This window comes from Orcinus orca, chromosome 8 (genome assembly GCF_937001465.1).
Source record: "Orcinus orca chromosome 8, mOrcOrc1.1, whole genome shotgun sequence".
Taxonomy (NCBI): Eukaryota; Metazoa; Chordata; class Mammalia; order Artiodactyla; family Delphinidae; genus Orcinus; species Orcinus orca.
The window spans coordinates 24,690,652-24,712,720 of record NC_064566.1 but is presented as its reverse complement, the minus strand read 5'-3'; the positions used below and the strand labels follow the sequence as shown (position 1 = coordinate 24,712,720).

Here is a 22,069-nt window from a genome sequence, read left to right as displayed (position 1 = left end):
TTCCATTTAGAGATAATGACTAATATTTCCAGGAGCTAATAGTTACTGACTTGCCATTCACAGTAAATCTGTTATTGGCAACAGCCTCCCACTCCACCGCCAAAAAACCCCACAACTATGTAACTACTATAAAGCCACAGCTTCTAAATCAAAATCAGTTTTTTCTCTTGATTCTTCAAGATGAAAAAAATACTGGCTGTTCAACTGTTTGGATGTGTTGGCTTTAAAGTGAGAATAAAATAGTGAGACTTAAGATGAGAGGTTCTGTTATTAACCTTCATGGGAAACTTCATCTCATGATCTGTAACTGATGTTTTTTTCTGATTTATAATCATTCCAATCCATAAAGCCCCAAGTGAAATACCTGAAAATTTGGTCTCTGATGATAGGGAAGCCACCTGATACAACATTGTTGACATAAGAAGTAAACCAGTCAGTAAAAGTAGCACCTGTAAAAAAGGAAGGGAAAAAAAAAAGAAAAGGACAAATAGTTTTTTTTTAATTTATACAGGAAACAAGGGGAAAAACGACAATTTCTCTATGCTTAATAGTGATATCTAGTGATGCCAAAACTAGAAATATTTATATATACCATTCTACTAATCCTTTATTAGGTAAATTTCTATCCTCAGTTCAATCAATCTTATTCCAAACTACCTTGCTAGGGAATCCTCCGACTACCTTCAAACTACTTTTTACACTTAAAACTAAATAGTTGACTTTTAAACTTTAATTTGTTCTGGTACAAGAATGAAAAGTCTTCTGTCTATAATTTCTGGAACATATAGAACAAAGGAGATATAGCTATGTCTATGAAGAAACTACAGAAAAAGTATCAGCACCTATCCTCATATGATCAGGGTACATCCCTGGTCCAGGCACATCCTGACTCATGCACAAAACTCTGGCAGAAGCCAGGCTCAGTCTGGACATCTAATAGGGGTATAGCACTGTGGAGTTCTGGGCATCAGGCCAATCCCAAAGTAGCCCAGTTGCATTACTACAGATTCAAATATACAGCGGTCCTCCATATTCTCAGTGACCAGCTCAACGCAGAGAAGAATGACTGGGATAGTCCAGTCCAGACCATATATCCGTGACCTAGTGATTGGATCAATAACAAGTATTTACATGAATTATGTTGCCTCTTGTGGGTAATACAACATAACTTTCTCAGACCCCCATCACTGACTGTTAATACAGCTCAGTACCTAACACATACTAGTCCCTTAATCAATGTTGTTTAATGAATTTCTTCATAATCTTGTTTCTATTAACCCAGTTCCTGTACTCTGCCACACTGAAAGTCAGATGCTAAATTTATAGTATGTATTTACTTATAATTCTATTTAGGGAATGACTGAAGATACAATTTAAGCTTGAGTCTGAGAGTATACAGCTTTAAAATTTTAAAGGTATCAACTGACAGAAGGTAAACTACAATAGTTTACTCTTTTTTCAATGCCTATTAATGGCCCACTCTGACCCTTTATTTATTAACTGCTACTTTATTCAAATGATCACTGATCATCTTCTATCCACTTTGAGCTAGATATTAAGGGGCCACATGAATGTTTTTAAATTCATAGAAGGCACAATTTTCTGTTTTGAGAACTAGCAGTTTCCCTGCAGAGTTTAAAAAATCATTTTGTAAATTTCATGAACTAAAATGTTATATAAGAAAAAAGAAATTTCTTATGATTTACATTAAAAAAGAAATTGGCATGGTGTATTTTAATGTGCCTTAATTTATTATAACACATACCGAAGTGTGTTCTTTAAAATAAGGATAAAATTTTCCATGCAGCCTTCACCACTAAACTTATCTGCACATAGATTCCAGTTTTCTTAAATATGTATTAATAATGCACTGAATATCAGGAGATTCCGTCTTATGTTTTACCAAAAATTCCAAGAAAGTCAAACTTAGTTGAATTAAGATGTAATTTATATGTTCTACAGTAGTTTACCTTTTAAAGTAAGCCCATATCTTGCAGTTCCTTTGAGAGTATTGGGGTTTTATCAAGGTAGTGCAAAGGCAGATCAGATGCTTTCTCATCTTTCCTCCCAGACTAACTTCCCACCTCATTTCTTCCAGTGCATCTCAAATCTTTTGCTTTACTCTCTCATTCTAGGAGAAACCCCAACTCCCAGAAGAGTATTCTCAGACCTTAGTACTCTGCTATAGTGGTGGGGTCTTCCACACCATGTCAGACCAGCACCAAACTAAGACTAAGAAACTCACAGAGCCTAGCCGGCAGCTTACCTTAGAGCTCAGGCAGCCTTTAGTTTATAGACTGAGCAGCACCACTGGACTAGAGCCAGGACGATCATGTTCTCAGAGTATGTGCCACCCAGAGAAGCCAAAGAGGGCAACGAGCAAGGGCGTAACCCCCAGAGGGTGCTTAACTTAGATACCATAGACCACAGGAATCAGGGTTAGCTGAAGGCTAGGAACCAAGCTTAAAAGTGTTTTATAACTGACTGCGTAGGGGTGAGATCTTCTTGATATTGTGAAGTATGCCACAAACCTAGAATATGCCGTAGTTTGAACACACAGAGACTTATACTCTGTTCAAGGTTCCAATTAGGAGATACAATTAAATACAGATGCCTTGGCCTGCAAGATCCTTTTACTATTAATATATAATGATGTTTAATATGTTCCAGAAATGCCTTTAAAAAGCAGCATGGATAGTCAGGAAGCTTCTCTTTTTCTTCTACGTGAGCAAAATCTAAGCAAAACAAGAATGGATGAACAGCACAGGGGTGAGCTGCTCTTGAATACAAATTGAATTGTTCTCAAAATCCTATGAGAAATACGCTTTTAAGGCCAAGAAAAACCAGGTGTGCCAAGCAGTTTATAAGGCCCAGTTTATTCTGGTCTCTGAAGACTGCTGGTCTGAAGTCTCTGGTGTGACATCAGTATTTTACTATAGCACTGGCACCAGAAGAGAAAAAGTATAGTTATTTTATGTATCTATATCTCTAATTATGTATTAATATGATCAATGGAAAATGCATGTGTGTGTAAGGGAACTATATACACATTCTTAGCAATTCTATACATTTCACTGTTCTATAGCAGAATCCTAAGAGCACAAGGTCGTATATGGCATAGCTTTTTCCAAATGGAAACCCAAGTCAAATAAAGTACAAGGGCTATTCTAATGAGAACCTAGTTATAGTACTTTATGAACCAGCAAGCTTTAAGAAATACAAATATAAAATTGCCAGTTGATCAAGTAACAGAAAAGTTTTTACCAACTTAATTTTTCTGACCAGAAAGAAGAGACTTTTCTCTTACCTATGATAAACATGTCAATAGCAGCTGGATTCCGAGCCATTTGGTCCTAGGTGAGAAAAAGAATATTGTAATCAAGGAAAATACATTTTAGTTAATTCCCCATTGTTCACTACCTGTATCCTTCCCTGGGGACAAGACAAAACAGATAAAAATAACTTAAGTGCTCTAACCAATACTCAGACATTCCTCACACTTTTCAGTTTCTGCTCTTATGATTTCTATATTTAGGCTCTTCCTGTTAGTTACAATGAACTAATAAATGATCCTTCAAGAAAACAATTAGGACATTAAAACCGTAAGAAGACACATGGCCTATGAACCCAGAAGACAGGGCTTTGAATTCAGTCAAGGGACCTGAACAGTTCTAGATTAGTCTCTTCTCTCAGTAAATGGAGAGACCAAGTCATCATCCTACAACCTTACAGAGCTATCAAGTCAAAAATGAGATAAAAGATGTGAAAATGCTTAGAAAAAAATTAAAAGCTATGCAAGCTCTTTAAATAACTTAAATGTTATATGGAGTCACATGTCTCAGACAACTATGAATTTTTTTTTTAAATAAATTTATTTATTTATTTTTGGCTGCATTGGGTCTTCGTTGCTGCACGCGAGCTTTCTCTAGTTGTGGCGAGCAGGGGCTACTCTTCGTTGCGGTGCACAGGCTTCTCATTGCGTTGGCTTCTCTTGTTGCGGAGCACAGGCTCTAGGCGCGCAGGCTTCAATAGTTGTGGCACGCAGGCTCAGTAGTTGTGGCTCACGGGCTCTAGAGCGCAGGCTCAGTAGTTGTGGCGCATGGGCTTAGCTGCTCCACGGCATGTGGGATCTTCCCAGACCAGGGCTCGAACCCGTGTCTCCTGCATTGGCAGGCGGATTCTTAACCACTGTGCCACCAGGGAAGCCCCTGAAAAATATTTTCTATTTAAGTTCACATCTAGGCAAAAATGAAAGCAGAAGGTCTGCAACTGAGGAATGACTGAGAACTGAAGAAATAAGAATGAAACCAAATGCCATATTTTCTGTGCTTACATTAAAATCATAACAAAATCCTCTTAAAAAAGATCTACATTTTTCAACAACTCAAATACCTACTGAAGAAAGAGTTTAGAAAGTTTCTATTGCACTCAGAACTTGAATCCAAAGCGAATGATGATGGATGATGTCCAAAAGCTAAAGTTAGAAATTTATATTACAATTAATCACTTCAACGAAAAGCTCATTCATTTTTCTTTTTTTTTTATAACAGCTTTATTGGACTATAATTGCTTTACAGTGGTGTGTTTCTGCTGTATAACAAAGGGAATCAGCTATACATATACATATATCCCCATATCCCCTCCCTCTTGCGTGTCTCATTAGTTTTTCTTAAACTTAAAATGTCCTAATACAAATCACAGCTTCCCTCTGTACGCATGCTAATTTTAAAAGAAAATGCTAATTTTCTTTTAGCATTCCATGCCATTATATCAGAATATTAGCCCTCTAGTTAGATCTGTCTATAATCAAATTGCATAATGCTCTATACCCATTCTACAACCCTGAAAATTCGTAATGCACATTTTATACATCCATCAGAACACATCTTAAAGGCACATTTAAACATGCTTCCTACTTACTGGACATTGGTAGAAGACTTCATTTTTGTTTCGGCCCTCCGCAGCTTCCACTGCTATGTACTGACTCAAACCAGTATGTATGCAAAAAGTTAAAGGTAGACAGTATTTCAGTCCCTGTCTCTGCTGGAAGCCTCCAGCAGCCGTGTCGACGTCTAGCAAATCCTCAGAACGATAGTGATTAGACAGTGCCATGCTTCCCAACAACCTGAGAATATAGACTCAAAAATTTAGTCAACTGCAATCTTTTTGATGAATAATAATTTCACATTGACAACTTTATAAGAACGATTAACATGCCAATTCTAAACCAGGAATACCCCAAACACTACAATTTCTGCATATATTAAATTCAAACTCTTGAGTGGAAAGATTCTGATTTAAATTAAAAGCCTAAATGTCTAAACTGTCTAAATGCCAACCTTTTAAAAAGAAAAATAGTTTTATTGCTTTCAAAAATCTATCTTGCCATAATTTGCCAGTGTTTTGCTATATATATATGTATGACTAATTTAATGTTTAATGTTCTCTCTGATACCTTCATCTTGATACAACCTTTAGCTTACACTATCCTACCAGGCAGTATAAATGGAAATCAGCTTAATCCTTGTCCGAATTTTCATAAACTTGGAATGTATGGGGTCTAAACTCATACGTATGAGAACAACACAGGTGTCAGTCCTTGATGAGAGTCTCATCCTAAGGCTCACTGTTTGGGCTGTGGGTAGATAAAAATTCCCGTGTTGCATGATCTGTTTGTCATGTCAATTCTGAGCAACGCTTAGTATAGTTCTCTCCTGTTGGTTCTTGAAATATGACAATTTTTCCATTTTGTCAAGCTTCAGCTTGACAGGAAAACAGAATAGGAAAAAACCCAGTGATTTAGGCTTATCTAGTCCCAACTGCCCAATATTTGACTTCTGAATACTACCTTGTAACCTCAGTATGATCACCTCCTAGATTCCCTGTACTCACTCAACTCTGATCTGAAATGGTAACAGAGCCTCATATGGTTCTTCACACACAAAGAGATACCAAGTTCTAATAAGAACAATGCAAAGTTCTCCCTAAATTCCTATCAGTATGTCACAAGTGCAATGTCTCTGAAATACCTTAATTTCATGAGGGAACAAAGGGAGTAGAACCATTAGAAGCATGTAGCTTTAAAAACTGTGAGTAAATTTGAGAGCTACTGCATGGTCTGCTTTTACAAAAGGTTCCACAGTGAATACTTCATATCGTTTAGAAGTAAGTTTAAAATAGGCCATTCAATTATAGACTATGCTTGAATAGGACAAAACTAATATTTTCTTTAGTTAAGTGTATGTAGCTCTGAACAAATTACTTTTAACATGTATGATTCATAGAACTTATATCAAGCTTTCTAAAATACTTTACTTGGCCTGTAACAGGATAAACACTTCAAGGATTTGAAACAGGTTTAGTTAAATTATACTCACACACACATCTCCTCTCCTGTCCTGTAGGCCCACCCCAACCATTTAACTGTAAAGATGTGTTGATAGAAACCATGTTTTTGAGACATTATCTATTTTGGTAAAATCAAATTCAAGCTATAGATTTTGTCTTATGGATTGTTATAAGGAACAGGAGGAAGTTCTTATACTTTTTAATCTGTTAAGAGTAACTACAAATACAATTTGTTTACATTCTAGAAAATAACTTGTATCATTAAAAATAACTCAAACAGTGAACATCTCACCCAGGAACCACTAACTTCTGCCCATTGTGGATACGATATGAACATCGATAATCATCAGGAAGCTTGCAGCCAATCTGAGCTTCCACAGCATCTAGGTCTTCCTCTCGAGCCCCCTCTGCAGATGCACAAAAGAGCAAATTATCAAGAAACCATAAGCCTTAAATCTAAGAAGAAATGCAATCTATCTGCTAGCCAATGATACAATCTTAGAGCAAGTGAATTCTGTCCAAAATGTATTTGCTGAAATATAGGGAAATGAATTGAAAATTCACAGAAATATTATATCACTTTAGATTAGCTCTGACGTTTGAAGCACTGAGGAAGCAAATTTCTCAGTTTTCTCTCCATGGGGAAAACACTGGCACTAAGCAAAATATGGAATGGCAGGCACCAGTGAAATCCACAATAGTTTCTTCGCAGTACAATACAAACTTTAGAGCATATCTCATTTTTCTTAATCTAATATACTCAAATTTCTCTATTTAAAAAACTCTCCAGAAGTTCTCTAAATGGATGTTGTTCAAGAGTGTTAACCTAGTCTCTTAATGGGAAATATAGGACATAGGTGTAGGTTCATGCTGTGAGGAGGCCATTACCTTGAATTTGATTTTCACGTTTATAAGCTTGCCATATATTCTAGCTTTAAAAAGCAGTAATTACTCCCAGCAATGGCCCACCAGGTTGTTGGACCAAACGTTTTGCTGAGAACTAGAAAAACTGAACCAGAAAATTGGTTTCAAGGCTTTTGGAGAACCTCAAAGACAGTGAGAACTGGCAGGGGTGGGGTGGGGGAAGGTTGGTCCAGAAGAACAGGGAAACTGAGAGTTTAGCCAGGGCTTTGGAGCCACCTTGTCTCTGAGGCAACTGCCACTTCTGAAAGCAAACATGAGGCTGAGAGGCCGAGAAGCTGAGCAAAGCTTTCAGCAGTACCACAGGGTTGAGAGAATTTTCCAAAACTGATGAAAACATCAAACCATAGATTTAAGAAGCACTATAAACCCCATGGAGAATCATTACAAAGAAAATCATTATCTAGACACATTACTGGAAAACTGTTGAAAATCAAAGACAAAGAGAAATCTTAAAAGCAGCCAGAGAAGGGGAAAAGCCACAGTCATCTTCAGAAGAGCAACAATAAGACAGCTTCTTAACAGAATAATAGAAGCTGGAAGAATGGTATCTTTAAGTGCTGACTAGAATTCTATATCCAGTGAATACATACTTCCAAAGTGAAGATGAAATAAATATATTTTTCGACAAAAAAAAAAAATCTGAAAATATTCAGCAATAGCATTCCCTCGTTAAAAACAAAACAAAACAAAACAATACAAAAAGGAATTCTCCAGGCAGAAGAAAAATTATCCCAGATGGAAGCATGAAGATTCAGGAAGAAATAAAGTGCAACCAGAAAAGGTAAATATTCAGGTAAATCTAAAATAATATTGAACATGTAAAATAATAATAATGTTTTCAAGGATATAAAATATGTTGAAAACTAAAATCACAAAACTATAATACAAAAGACAGGAGGGAGGTAATTGAAATTAAAGTATTCTAAGGTTCTTTCATTGTTCAGGAAGTGGTAAAAATACTAATTTACAATAGACTTTAAGTCAGAGATACATGTTTTAATCTCTAGGCTAATCACTAAAAAAAAGTTAGATAAATAAGAAAGGAAAGGAAGTATGGAATAAAAGATAATTAAGAAGAATGCAAAAAAGGAATACCTGCTCAGGTGCCACCAATATAAAACAGAAACATGGTATATTTACACTCAAATGTATTAGTAATTACATTAAATATAAACAGACTAAATAATCTAATTAAAAGACAAACAGACCAGATGAAAAACAAAACACAATCATATACAAGAGGCACATCTTAAAGATGTAGATACAGAAAAGAAAGCTAAAATAGCTACTAAAATTATACAAAATAGACTTTAAGGCAAATAGCATTATTTGAGGTAATGGAGGACTTTTTGTAATGGCAAAAAGGTTAAATTCACTACACAGGTATTATAAGTTTAATTTTGTGCATCTAATAACACAGCTTCAAAATACTTTTTTTTTTTTCTGCGGTACGCGGGCCTCTCACCGCCGTGGCCTCTCCCGTTGCAGAGCACAGGCTCCGGACGCGCAGGCCCAGCGGCCATGGCTCACAGGCCCAGCCGCTCCGTGGCATGTGGGATCCTCCCAGACCAGGGCACGAACCTGCGTCCCCTGCATCGGCAGGTGGACTCTCAACCACTGCGCCACCAGGGAAGCCCCAAAATACATTTTTTAAATGACAGAATTAAAATGGAAAAAATATATATCTGTAATCATAATGGGTGTATTAGTTTTCTACTGCCACAATATTAGCCGCTTAAAATAACACTCATTTATTATTTCACAGTGTCTGTAGGTCAGAATTCTGGACATGACTGAATTGGATCTTCTGCTCAGGTCCCACAAGGCTGAAATCATGGTGTTAACTGGGGCTGCTAGTGCACCTTATTCATCTTTTGCTTGGGGTTCTCTTCCAAACTCACTGGTTGTTGGAAGAACTCAGTTCTTTGTAGTTGCAGGATTGAGGCTCTCTACTCTTAGAAGCCACCTGCCATTCCTTATCACCTGGCCCTCTCCACAACGTGCCAGTTTGCTTATTCATGACCTGTAGGAGACACACCCAGGCTTTGAATCTCTCTGACTTCTGGAAGGGCCCAGTTCCTGTTAAGGGCTCACCTGATTGGGTCAGGCCTGCTCAGGATAATTTCCTTTTTGATTAATGATTAATTCAAATGCAACTAATTTGGGACCTTCATTACATCTGTAAAACCCTTTTGTCATCTAATATGACCTAATCACAAGACAGAAATCAATTATATCCATTGTACAACTCACACTCAAGGGGAAGCTATCATTATACCAGGCATGTACCACAGTGGGTGAGAATCTTGGGACCTATCTCAGAACTCTGCCTACCACAGTGAGAAATTTTAACATACCTCTCTCAGTAACTAACAGAACAAGGAGACCAAAAACCTCATTAAGAATACAGAAGATTTGAACAAGATCAACAGTTTTTGCCTAATCATATATATAGTACTAAATGGCAAGAATGGCAGAATATACATTCTTTTCAAGTATACATGGAACATTTGCCAAGATAAATTATATGCCGGACCACATAACAAATCACAATAAATTTCAAATGACTGAACTCATATAGAGTATATCCTCTGATCATAGTGGAATTAAAATATAAATTACATTAAAAAGATTACTAAAAAAGCCCCCAATGTTTAGAAATCAAGCAATACATTTCTATATAATCCATGGGTCAAAGAAGAAATCACAAAATATTCTGAACTGCATGTTAATGAAAATACAGCATATTAAAACTTGTGGGATGAAGTTAAAGCTATGTTTAAAGGGAAATTTATACCCCTAAATGCATTTGAAGAAAACAAGGAAGGCTGAAAAATCTATGATCTAAGTAATCATCTCAAGTCAGGATAAAAGTGACAGTAAACTTAAAGAGAAGTAATCAGAGAAATTAATGAAATAAGAAATTAACATAGAGAGGATTGACAAAGGCAAAAGTCAGTTCTCTGAAAAGACTAATAAAACTGATTAGCCCTTACCTAGCAAAACTGATCCAGAACAACAGAGAGAAAGCACAAATAATATAAGAAATGGAAAGGTGAAATCACTAGAGATCTAACAAGCATTACGAAGAGGATAATTATGAAAAACTTTATGGCAATAAATTAGAAAATGTAGATGAAGTAGACAATTTCCTAGAAAAACACAACTTATCAAAACTGACATAAGACTAAGTAGAAAATCTGAGTAGTCCTAAATCTGATAAAGAAATTGAATCCTTAATTTAAAACCTTCCCACAATGAAAACTCCAGGATTGAATGCCTTCACTGGTATATTCTACTAATCATTTAAACAAGAAATAAGACCAAGCTTACATAAACTCTTCCAGGGAACAGAAAAAGAGGCAACACTTCCCGACTTGTTTACAAGGCCAGCATCATCTTGATACCAAAACCTGACAAGAACATTGCAAGAAAGGAAAATTACAGGCCAAACTCTCTCATGAGCATAGATGTAAAAACCCCAAATACTAGCAAATCAAATCCAACAATACATAAAAAAGATAATACATTCCAAGCAAAGTAGGTTTATTCCAAGAATGCAAAATTGGTTTAACATTCAGAAAATCAATCAATGTAATTCAGAGCATTAACAAAATGAAGTAGAAAAATCATATGATAATGACAAGGCTGGAAAGGCATTTGATAAAACTCAATTATCTGTTTAAAGCACAAAAACAAAAAACCCTTTTCCCAAACTAGGATCAGAAGGGACTTTCTTCAACATGCTAAAGAGTGTCTACTAAAAATCTACAGCAAACATCAGCTTTAAAGGAGAAATGTTGAAAGCTTTCCCTCTGCAGTCAGAAAGATAAGGATACTCACTATTATCATTTCTATCCAACACTGCACTGAAGGCTCTAGCCAGTTCAATAAAGCAAGAAAAATAAAGAAATGACATATAGGGATTGGAAAGCTAGAAATAAAACTATCATTCTACATCCTTAAAGAAATTAAAATCACCACTACACACCCACTAGAAGGGCTAAAATAAAAAGAATGACAACATTATTAAAGTGCTAGTAGGAATGTTAAGTGGTAAAACCACTTTGGAGAATTAACAGTATCTTCTGAAGTTTAATACAAGCACACTATACAACCCAGAAAACGCAACCCTAGATATTTACCTGATAGAAATATGCTCATATGTACATCAAAAATGATTTACAGCATTATTTGTAATAGTCAAAGACTAGAAACAACCCAAATATCCAACAACAGTAGAATGAATGTATAAATTGTGGTCTAATCATATAACGGAGTATTTATACTGTAACAAAAATGAACAAAATACTGTTACACACAACACTGCTGAATCTCACAAATGAAACAGAAATAATCCACGCAAAAAACATACTTAATCATGCCAATTATATAAAGTTCAAAAAGAGAGAAAACTACTCAGTGGCATTAGCAATCAGGATAGTGGTTACCCCTGAGAAAGACAGAGGGTTCTAGGTACACATAATTATTCTACTTCTTGACCTGACGGGTGTTACAATGGGCATGTTCACCTTGTGACAATTCACTGAGTTGTACACTTATGATCTGTGCACATTTCTATAGGTTGGTTAACATCACTAGTGATAGGCTGTGGATATCACATACCCCCAGCTATGTGATGACACATCTCACCTCGCTGGTAACCTGAAAACACATTACTCCAGTCTAATCGTGAGTAATACTTTAGACAAAGTCAGTTTGAGGGACATTCTGCAAAATACCTGACCAGTACTCCTTCAAACTGTCAATGGTGTGAAAGACAAAGAAAGACTGGGAAGTGTCCACAGACCAGAGGACACTAAGGAGACATGACAACTAAATGCAATGTAGTATTCTGGATTGGATGTAGGAATTGAAAAAGGATTCCACTGATGGAATTCTGAATAAAGTCTAGAATTTAGTTAGTAGTAAGGTGCCAGTGAAGACTTTAGTTTGACAAATGTCCCAAGGGTTGGTATGTTAGGGGAAACTGAAACTGTGTGAGGGGTGTACAGAAATTCTCTGTACTATCTTTGCAACTATCTTGTAATCTAAAATTAGCACAAAATGAAAAGTTTATTTTTTAAAAAGTTCAATACAAAAGAAAACAAGCTGAATAGCTGCCTGAACCAGAAGGTGAATGAGAAAAAAAACACTAATATTTATATAGTTAGTGCTACACGTTGGACATTTAACATGTAACATTAAGAAACCAAGAATTTCTTGAAAAGAGAGAGCAAGGCAGAAAAAAAGTAAAATAACAACAAGCAAACATGGCAAAAGACAAATATAAGGAAATACATTTAGAGGGGCATCCTACTATAATAGAGTTTGGGAGCCAGGCAGACCAGGGTCAAATCTCAGCTCTACCAATTACAGCTGGCTTTCTGTATCCAGATGTGGAACTCAAGGATACAAAGGGTCAACTATGGGACTTGAGCATCTGCATATTTCAATATCCTCAGCAGGTCCTGAAACCAATGCCCGGTGGATACCAAGGGATGACTAGACTGACTGTGATCTCTGGCAAGTTATTTCATCTCTTTAATCCAGTTTCCTCATCTGCAAGACAGAAGATAATACCACCTACCCAGGAGAATTACAGTGAGGATTAAATAAGCTTCATGTGCTTAATAAAGTGCTTTCCTGGCATACAATAAGTGTTTATGTACTTCCCTTGCCCCCAGCCTATTTGTATGAGGGAGCAGTGAAAAGATTACTAGGAGCCAAGAAACCTAGATTAGAGTTACTCACTAGCTACAGGACCCTGAATAAGTCACCTAAACTCTCTGAGCCTGTTCCTACACCTGTAAAATGAAAGGGCTGGTATAAATCAGGGATCCACAAACTACAGCCTGCAGCCTATTTCCATAAATAAAGTTTTCTTGGAACACTGCCACACCCATTTGTTGTTATATTGTCTATGGCTGCTTTCCCACAATAGCAGAGTTAAATAGTTGTGACAGAGGCCATCTGTCCCTCAAAGCCTAAAATATTTACTATCTGGTCATTTAAAGAAAAAGTTTGCTAATCCCTGGTCTAAATGATCTCTAAAAGTCCCTTCTGACTTTAAAATTTTAAGCCAATACTTAAGGTTAATATGAAATTCAAAGATATGAGATATATACCATGAGATAGATTGGTAGAATGTACATCAATATACTATAATTTCAAGATACTTAATAAAAATTTTCCCAAACCCAGTGCCTATTTGCTTTCCAAGTTTCCTTCCTATCTGTGATCTCTATACCCTTGAAACTGAGTCAGGGACTATGGCCCCTGAGATGAGCAGCTAGTTTCCTGATTCAGCCCTAAAACTCATAGGTCTACATTAATAGAATCCCCAGCTTTCTAGATATCAGAGCCTTTGTCCTATTCCAATTTATGGCAAAGACCCCAGAGAACTGGCACCTGGGAGTAAAACAGGGGCTGACAAGGAATTCTCTGACAACCTCACCTTCAACCATTAAGTACAAAACAGTGAGCAGGGAGCCTGGGAATACCAATTGAGTGTCCCCTCAAAAAATTAAAAAATAAAAAAAATAAAGAAAAAGGAAAAAGGAAGAAGCTGCTATGTATCCTTAGTTTCTTCCTTTCCTGGTAGCTCTGTGTCTCAAAGGAGAACCATGTCTATATTCCCATATTCCAAATATTCTAATATTAGACTAGCTCTCTAAGACTCCTAACACATTCTAAACAAAATAGGATAGGTCTTCTCTCCCTTCAACAGCTGGTAAGACCACATCTCTGGAGTCAGCCCTATATTCAAATCCTGGCTCTGCTCTCCTTTGTGATAGCAAACAACTTACTTAGCCTTTTATGATAGCAAACAACTTACTTAGCCTTTTATGCCTCAGGTAGCTCACCTATAAAATAAGACTAGTAATGACCTACCTCATAGGATTTTGGCAACTTAAATGGAATAATATACAGTACTTGGCTTAGTACCTAGCTTTGTGTTTAATAAATAACAGCTATTGCAAACCCTTACATATTTTACTTATCATTACCAAATACCTATTTTCTGAATTATTTTCCTCTTGAAATTATTTAACCCCATACACCAAGTGGATAATATTTTTCTTTTCTTCCAAGGAAAAAACCTATTAAAAATATTAATCAAGGGTACTTTCTTTCAAAGCTGTACTCTCTCTGCCAAATCATTCTTTCTTCTACCTCCTAGCAATTCAGTTTTAAGTACCTGGTCATTCAATCATGATTTGTATGAAATTCATATTTGCATGGAAACGTACAGCAGAAATATGAAATGTAAAAGGAATGCCATGTCAAAAGAGTCCTTAGTTCAAAAGGTACACATTTGAGAAGAACTGATCCCAATTTCAGCTTAGCAAAACCAAAACACATATAAAATTCCTTTTAGTGGAGAAACTTGAAAAAAACTTGGAGGCTAAAGCAGGTAAGTAGCAATATATCTGCAATCCATTTATGTATTTCTTGGGCATAAATTTAAAAATCAAAGTAATGGGAAATAGCTTGTTAATATTTCTTGCTAAAATTGGACAATAATAGTATAGTAGAGACAGCATAGATTCTGGGGTCAAATAGACTTCAGTTCAAATCTTAGTTTTCATTATTCTGTAAATGTCAAAATAGGGATGAAAGTTTTCCCTACTCTATTAGGCTGCTCCTACATGCTTAAAGACCCAGTCTGTAATATTTGGTCTTTCAAATATTAGATTGTCAAATAAACATTTACTTGTACTAAAAAGAGGGAAGAGGGTTGATACAGCAGGCAATTTTTCAAATAAAAAAAGAAGTCTTTTAAAAGAAATTACAAGTTATCCTCAAGCAACAATAACATTACTAGTTTCTTTGTGTAAAACAAATGTAAGGATAAAAAGAAGCTTTCACTGCTAATAATCATGTGGATGCTGAGGTAGGCAAAAATAGGGCAAGCACTAGAACCAGGGTCCTTTTAGCAAATTAGGCTTTCTATGTGCTTGACCAAATGCGAATGGTGAATTACAGATAATGTTGGATTAGCACAGATGATAGAAACCCAAAGTTATTTAACCTATTTATACTATGAAACTAAAATGGGGAAGGGAGACCCTGCATTCCCAATACCTTTCAGAGATAAAACCATACGAGGACATCTGGGTTCCAAATATTTCTTGAGATCATCCCAGGCCTTTTTAATAGCAGCATAATGGTCAATATATCTTCCTACATCAGAGTAAGTATCAATGAAGAGGGATTTCCAACACTGGTTCTTCTGTGTTTTCTCTTCCCTAAATAGATTTAAAAAATAAAATTAAAAATCTTTTGAAATGAAATTAGCATATATTTTAGACACTTATACCAACATACTTTATTGGGAATTTGTGGTTATTTTTGTCTTCATTTTCATTTATTGTAGCTACAAGTGAAGACTAGATAACAAAAAGTGACACATACATCAAAAAATTTAACAAGTTACTGCTGGCATGGTGGGATTATGAGTCACTTATTTTCTTACTTTCTACTTATTTTTTTTCTAAGTTTCTAATCCTTGATAAGATATAATGTGAATAGTATATGGGATATGAATTTCAACTTACTCCTAAAAACATGCCAGTTACACAATTTTTAAACATATATTTAATTTTTCTATTTTAGAGAATATTTAGAATCTAATGATACAATAATATTAATCTAACTTATCTACATTGGATTAGCTAGAGAATCATATAGCATATCAAAGAATCACACGATTCAACATTCCTATTTGGTACAATTCCACAAACATTTACTGTCTACTTAGCTACTGAGGATATTAAAAGTAAGGCACATTTTTTGCCTTCAAAAATGTATAATCTAATCAGGGAGAAAGAAGGAAGTATAAATTTAAGAGTCAGAAGTGGTACAGGATAAGGCAGCCAGAAAGGGCCTTAAGGTAACATACTAATGAGGTTGACCTTATTCTGTAGGGAATGGAGAGCCACTGAAGAGTTTTAACAGGAGAGTTAAAAGAGCAGAATTGTGGTTGTGGTTTGGGAAGGGTGTACACTAGAGCCACAGAGATGGACTGGAAGGGTTTTGCAACAGTCTTGGTAAGAGATGATGAACTGAGCTAAAACTGTGGTGGCTAGATGAAATGAGAAGAAAGATTCAAGAAATATACAGGGGCTAAAATCAGAAAAGCTTGGTAATTGAATGAATGTAGAGACAGAAGGAGAAAAGAGATCTAGAATGATTCCTGTTTCTGGCTTGGAGGGCGGGATGGATGGTACTGCTATGAAGATATGAATGCAGGAGGATCAGGTTTAGGGATGGGGAAAAGAACAATTCAGGGTGTTGTATACATGTGCCTGCGTTTTTCGGGGTGGGGGCAGTGGTGGAAGGGAAGTATCTTTTTATTAATCTAAGTAATATACATATATATTATTAAAACCAAAAAGTACTGAAGAACTTAAGATGAAAAACTAGGCAGTCTCCTGTTCTAAGTCCAACCTCTCAAACAAATCTTTAGTTATTTCTGGAAGTTATCTCTATAATTCTAAATGTTTATGCCTCTAGTTCTTGGTTTACCAATTTATATCTATCTACTGATACCCCAAAGTAAAAGACCAGGATACAGCAATACTTAAAATTCCCTCTTCCTCATTCTTCCTCCTCCCAATGTTTGGAGGCTCTGTTACTAATTTTTCATTCTATTGAGTAGCTTGCAGCTTTAAATAGTATATTTAAACCTCTATTTCTTGCTTCACCAACTTCAGTCACTACCTGACTCCCCTCAACCTAAGAAAAAGATACTAGCAATCCTACCCTCTTTCATCTTTCCCAACTCCCACCTTCTGTCATCTACCCTTGTATTCTATCAAATTTATTAAAATTTACTGAATTCAGTGAACCCTGTGGGTCATCGAACGGAAAGATCCAGCAGACAGTTGTGCAAAGAAATCTGGAGCTCAGTGGGAATGTTAGGGGTGGACACTCAGGTTTGGGAGTTAGAAGCATACAAGTAGTCTCTACAAAGTGCAACAGTGCATGCAGGAGACTTCACAGACAGAGAAGAGTAGTGAGCCAAGGGTAGCAGCTTGGAGAACGCCTGCATTTACTGGCAGGCACAAGAAAGGCCACCAAAGGGGTTAAAGAGACAAGGGTTAGAGAGGAGAATCAGGATAGACTAGCATTAATGGAAGCCAAGGGCCAAATTTCAAGAATACATTTCCCAAATACTCACTCAGATATCAGCCAGTATTTTTTGCAATGTCTTCTCCACAGCGGATCGTGACTTGATAGCTGGCTAAGTCTTCGACTGACATAGCAACAACTGGCAGTAACCAGATTCACAGTTAGTATAAAAGAAAACAAGAAAACAATTTAAAAGTAAAGATGAAAATATTCAATGTTAGGTTTTATTCCTTTTGCTTTTCTGCCACTATCTACCTTTATAACTGCAAAACAATCTTTTCTAAAACCTGTTTAACATGTTAGCTAGTATAATTACCTTGTGAGTAGTGAAATCTTAACTATTTGAGTTCACAAACCACAAAATGTCTACAATTGTAATTTTCATACGAAAGTCTATAGAACATATAAACCATTGGAGTTAACTTCAAATCAAAGAGCTTTCCTATATTTATTATTGGGGCAGTAATCATTTCTACATATAGAAACGTTATTCAGGTGTAAACAAAGTGCTTTTTCTTTTTAAGATCTGTGAGACATTTGATATTAAATACACAGGGCTTTTGTTTGTTCTAATTTTTTCTTAACAGAAAGAAATATTACAGCCAAAAACACTTTTTAACTATAGCAACTATTGGAAAGCCCACCTATAAAAGGTGTCAGATTCTCAACAATTCTGTTTCAATATCCATAGCTATTCAAGTTACTATCAGCTGCTCAAAAATTTGGAATGTTAGAAACAAATAATTTTCTTTTTATACAGAGATTTCTAATACAATAGTGCTTGAATCCTGTAAATCCTACCCTACATAATTAATTTTCAAAAAGAATGAACTTAAGATTTAAAAAAATGCATTTCTATCCTTTCAGAAGAGAAATCACAAGTTATAGAAAGTAGGTATAAAAGATTTCACTTGGGCAATAGCTAATCAATTAAGGGAATCTTAAATCACATGGGATTTGTCAAGGCCATAAGTGGGGCATGTTAAAAAACAACTGATGGTAAACAGATTAGCCTTTGTTCATTTTTCAGATTTTATACAAACATAATTCTCATCCTTTTCTGCCAAGCTCAGGAGATGCCCAAACTAACATTTGCAAACATAGGAATCCTTCCAGTTTTGTGAATTCAGAGTCCATCACTGTCCCAAGAGTTAACATAAAAGAATCTCTGGAATATGCACCAAAGGTGATTTCTGATGCAAGGCAAGGATGAAAACTACTATCCTAGAGCTTCTGACTCAGTTGGCATGGGGTGAGATCTGTACCTCAGGCATGTGTATGTTTAAAAAGTGCCACATGTAATTCTGATACACAGTGAGATTCAAACTATGCAGTTTATATTACATAATGATCCCAATGGACTAATTCAATCCAACCCAATCCAGTTCAGCAAATATGTACCATAACCTTCAGAGCTTAGCAATCAGCAGGACACCTGACAAATTTGGGCTATAAACTACAGGAAAGAAGTTGCAGTACACTGGAAACTTTTCTGTGGATAAAATTCTATGGCATTTGTGTCAACATTCCTGGGCTAAGGGATGCCCAGATAGCTGGTTAAACATTATTTTTTTTAAAACATATTTATTTATTAGCTGCGTTGGGTCTTTGTTGCTGTGTGCGGGCTTTCTCTAGTTGTAGGGAGCGGGGGCTACCCTTCGTTGTGGTGCGCGGGCTTCTCATTGCGGTGGCTTCTCTTGTTGCGGAGCATGGGCTCTAGGCGCGTGGGCTTCAGTACTTGTGGCTCGTGGGCTCTAGAGCGCAGGCTCAGTAGTTGTGGCTCACAGGCTTAGTTGCTCCGCGGCATGTGCGATCTTCCAGGACCAGGGATCAAACCTGTGTCCCCTGCATTGGCAGGCGGATTCTTAACCACTGCGCCACCAGTAAAGCCCCTAAACATTATTTCTTGATGTGTCTGTGAGATGTTGCCAGAAAAGACTAGCATTTGAATTGGTGGACTAAGTTAGCCAGATGGCCCTCCCCAGTGTGGGTTGGCACCTTCCAATCATCGAGGGCCTGAATAGAACAAAAAGGCAGAGGAAGGTTGAGTCTGCTCTCTGCCTGACCGCTAAGTTGAGACACTGATCTTCTCTTGTCCTTGGCACTCCTGGTTCTCAGGCCTTCAGACCCAGACTGGGATCTACTTCATCAGCTCTCCAGCTCTCAGCCCTTTAAACTATACCACCAGCTTTCTTGGGTCTCCAGCTTGCATTTGGCAGACTGTAGGACTTCTCAGCCTCCATAATTCATGAGCAAATACCTTATAAAAAAACCACACACACACACACACACACACTCTCTCTCTCTCTCTCTCTCTCTCTCTCTCTCTCTCTCTCTATTGGTTCTGCTTCTCTCGAGAACCCTAATACAGTATTCAACTCAGTTCACTTCCACAAACATTTATGGAGGGATCACTTCTGTTTAAAATGTTGATTACTACCAAAATCATTTAAAATAAAATCCGATCTCCTCACCTTGTTTTACAAGGTCCTGCATGATCTCACTAGTCTCTTCCCAAGCCTCTCTGCCTGTGAATCATTCCCTAATTCCTGCAACACCAGTCTTCTAGCTCCTCCAACAGGCTATGCTATTGTCCAATCAGCTTCTGAAAACACCGTTCCTTCTGCCAGGACTGCTCTATGTTATCCGTCATATACAGCAGCTCCTTCCAATTTGAATCAATTCCTTAACAGACCAACTGGTTCACTTCCTTCATAGCACACAGCAGCTCTTGTAATTACGCACTTATTTGTTTTCCATCTTGCCCGCTAGACTGTAAGCTTACGAGAGGGGCCTTGTCTGTCTTGTTCACTATTGTTTCCCCGACATTTAATAGGCTGGCACACAGCAGGCGCCCAAAAAAAGCAAATCTGTTGAATAAATGGTGACTCTGCAAAGATAAACAAGACAGTCGTTACATTTAAGAAATGCATAATCTATCTGGTATGGTAAATACCTCTCCTTCTGCAGAGGAAGGAGAAAGGTAGAGACTGGACTCGGGAGAGGGGGTCCTTAAAGGAATTCCATCTTGCCAGGTTCAGAAGAAGGGGGCATGGCATTCCAGGCAGGGTCAGGAGTTTAAGCCACAGAACAAAGAAACACAAGTGTGCTGGCAGAGGTCTATTTGGCCAGAGTAGACTATGCCAAATAATAAAGGCCTTAAATGCTCCCAGAAGTTTAGGTTATAATCTGTAAATAACAAGGGGCATTATAGGTTTTTAAGGAGGATGACAGCCAGATCTGTCTTAGAAAAATCACTCTGGGAGCAATGTGGCCCACAGATCAAAAAGCGTGTGTGTATGTGTTAGATTTCTAAAAGGCTATAGCAACAGAATATTTCAGATGAAAATAGTTTGGAACTGTAACAGCCTTTTCGAAAGAAAAAGATAAACTTTATTACAAGCCTGAGTAGAGAAAAATTTGTTTTCTAGAAAAATAAAAGTGTTACAGGTACTAATATAGATAGCAGCCAGAAACTGGAATTATCCCTCTGTCACCACTTAGCTAAACCAACCAACAGCTACCAGTAACTTCAAGAAGGCTGTATTTCTAAAAGGATCCCTGACAACACAGGGTACAATCAGCAAATGACTAAAATCCAATGGTTAAACCAAAAAACAAAACAAAACAAAACGAATCTCGCCTACCTATCCTTAAGAGGGCGAGTCTGCCTCCTTTACAAATATATGTGGTGGCACAAGAAAGACCCATGCCACCAGCTGTCAAGGGTGTAAACAGCGCCATTTCTTCCACCATCCCAGACGGTCCCAAGCGCTGAAGTAACTGGGCATTTAACCACCCCTACCAGCAAACGGTGTTTATTTTTGGAACAGATGCCGGTAACTTGGGAAACCCAAAGCATACAGGAGGGAAAATGGTCACCTGTACCGCACCACCGGAAGTCAGTACCAAAACACAAAATCCAACATGCAACCGTGAGAAGGAACGCTGAAAGCGAAACAATTATCTAGCACAGAAGTCCGAAAGTGAGCCCTGCCAGATATTACGTCGCTGCGTAAGTCGCACCCAGGGGTCAGGGGGTCGCCTGGCTCCTCTCCGGCGTCCCACCTGCCCACTTTGGCGCCTGACTCTACAGGCTCCTGGCCCAGGCAGAGAAGAGCGCTCGGCCCAGACGGGGACTTTTCCAAAGCGGCCAGGGCTGCCCTTAGCGGGCAAAGACCACGGGGGCCGGGAGGTGCGGGGCGCTGGGGTCCGCGCGGCGGCAGCGGGGAGCACTTGGCCCCGCTTCCAACTGGGCCTCGCCACAGCCTGGGAGAAAGAGCTGTTGTCGCTCCTCAGGCCTGGGCCCGGGACGGGAGGAAGACCTCAAGGCGGGGCCCTTTCCGCCCCGGTCTCGCCCCTGCCCCCGGGTGGCTCTGCAGGATCAGGGCGGCCCTGGCGTCACCTCCTGGCTGTCACGGGAGTCCAGGTCCTGTCGGCGAGCCGGGCCTCCGTCCCTCTTGCCTTACGCCTCCTCCCCCACCCGTGACCCCACCCCTGCCGTGCGCATCGTCCCATTACTTGATTAGGTCCCGGTAGTCCAAGAAGGATAAGATAAGGAGCAGGGGATCGGTGGGCAGCGATTCTAGGGTCAGGGGCGCCGACTCGGTCTCCACGGCCGCCATCTTGCCTGGCCCAGTGCAGGCCTGGCCCCGCCCCG

The 22,069-nt window shown here is 38.0% G+C and overlaps 1 protein-coding gene across 4 annotated transcripts in view; it reads right to left on the bottom strand.

The window, feature by feature from the left end:
• FBXO3 (F-box protein 3) overlaps positions 1-22,063 on the bottom strand; it is a 32,152-nt gene extending 10,089 nt beyond the window's left edge. For 3 of the 4 annotated variants that reach the window (XM_033410238.2, XM_033410236.2, XM_049713944.1), the window contains exons 1-7: positions 21,931-22,061; positions 17,459-17,548; positions 15,361-15,524; positions 6,641-6,755; positions 4,921-5,125; positions 3,308-3,353; positions 365-449 (exon numbers count right to left, since the gene is read on the bottom strand). In XM_033410238.2, the coding sequence (XP_033266129.1) occupies positions 365-449; positions 3,308-3,353; positions 4,921-5,125; positions 6,641-6,755; positions 15,361-15,524; positions 17,459-17,548; positions 21,931-22,034 (809 nt within the window). In that variant the 5' untranslated portion in view covers positions 22,035-22,061. Of the gene's footprint in view, positions 1-364; positions 450-3,307; positions 3,354-4,920; positions 5,126-6,640; positions 6,756-15,360; positions 15,525-17,458; positions 17,549-21,930 lie in introns of all 4 variants that reach the window. The other variant, XM_004263985.3, reaches the window with a different exon arrangement.
• Positions 22,064-22,069: the final 6 nt, after the last annotated feature.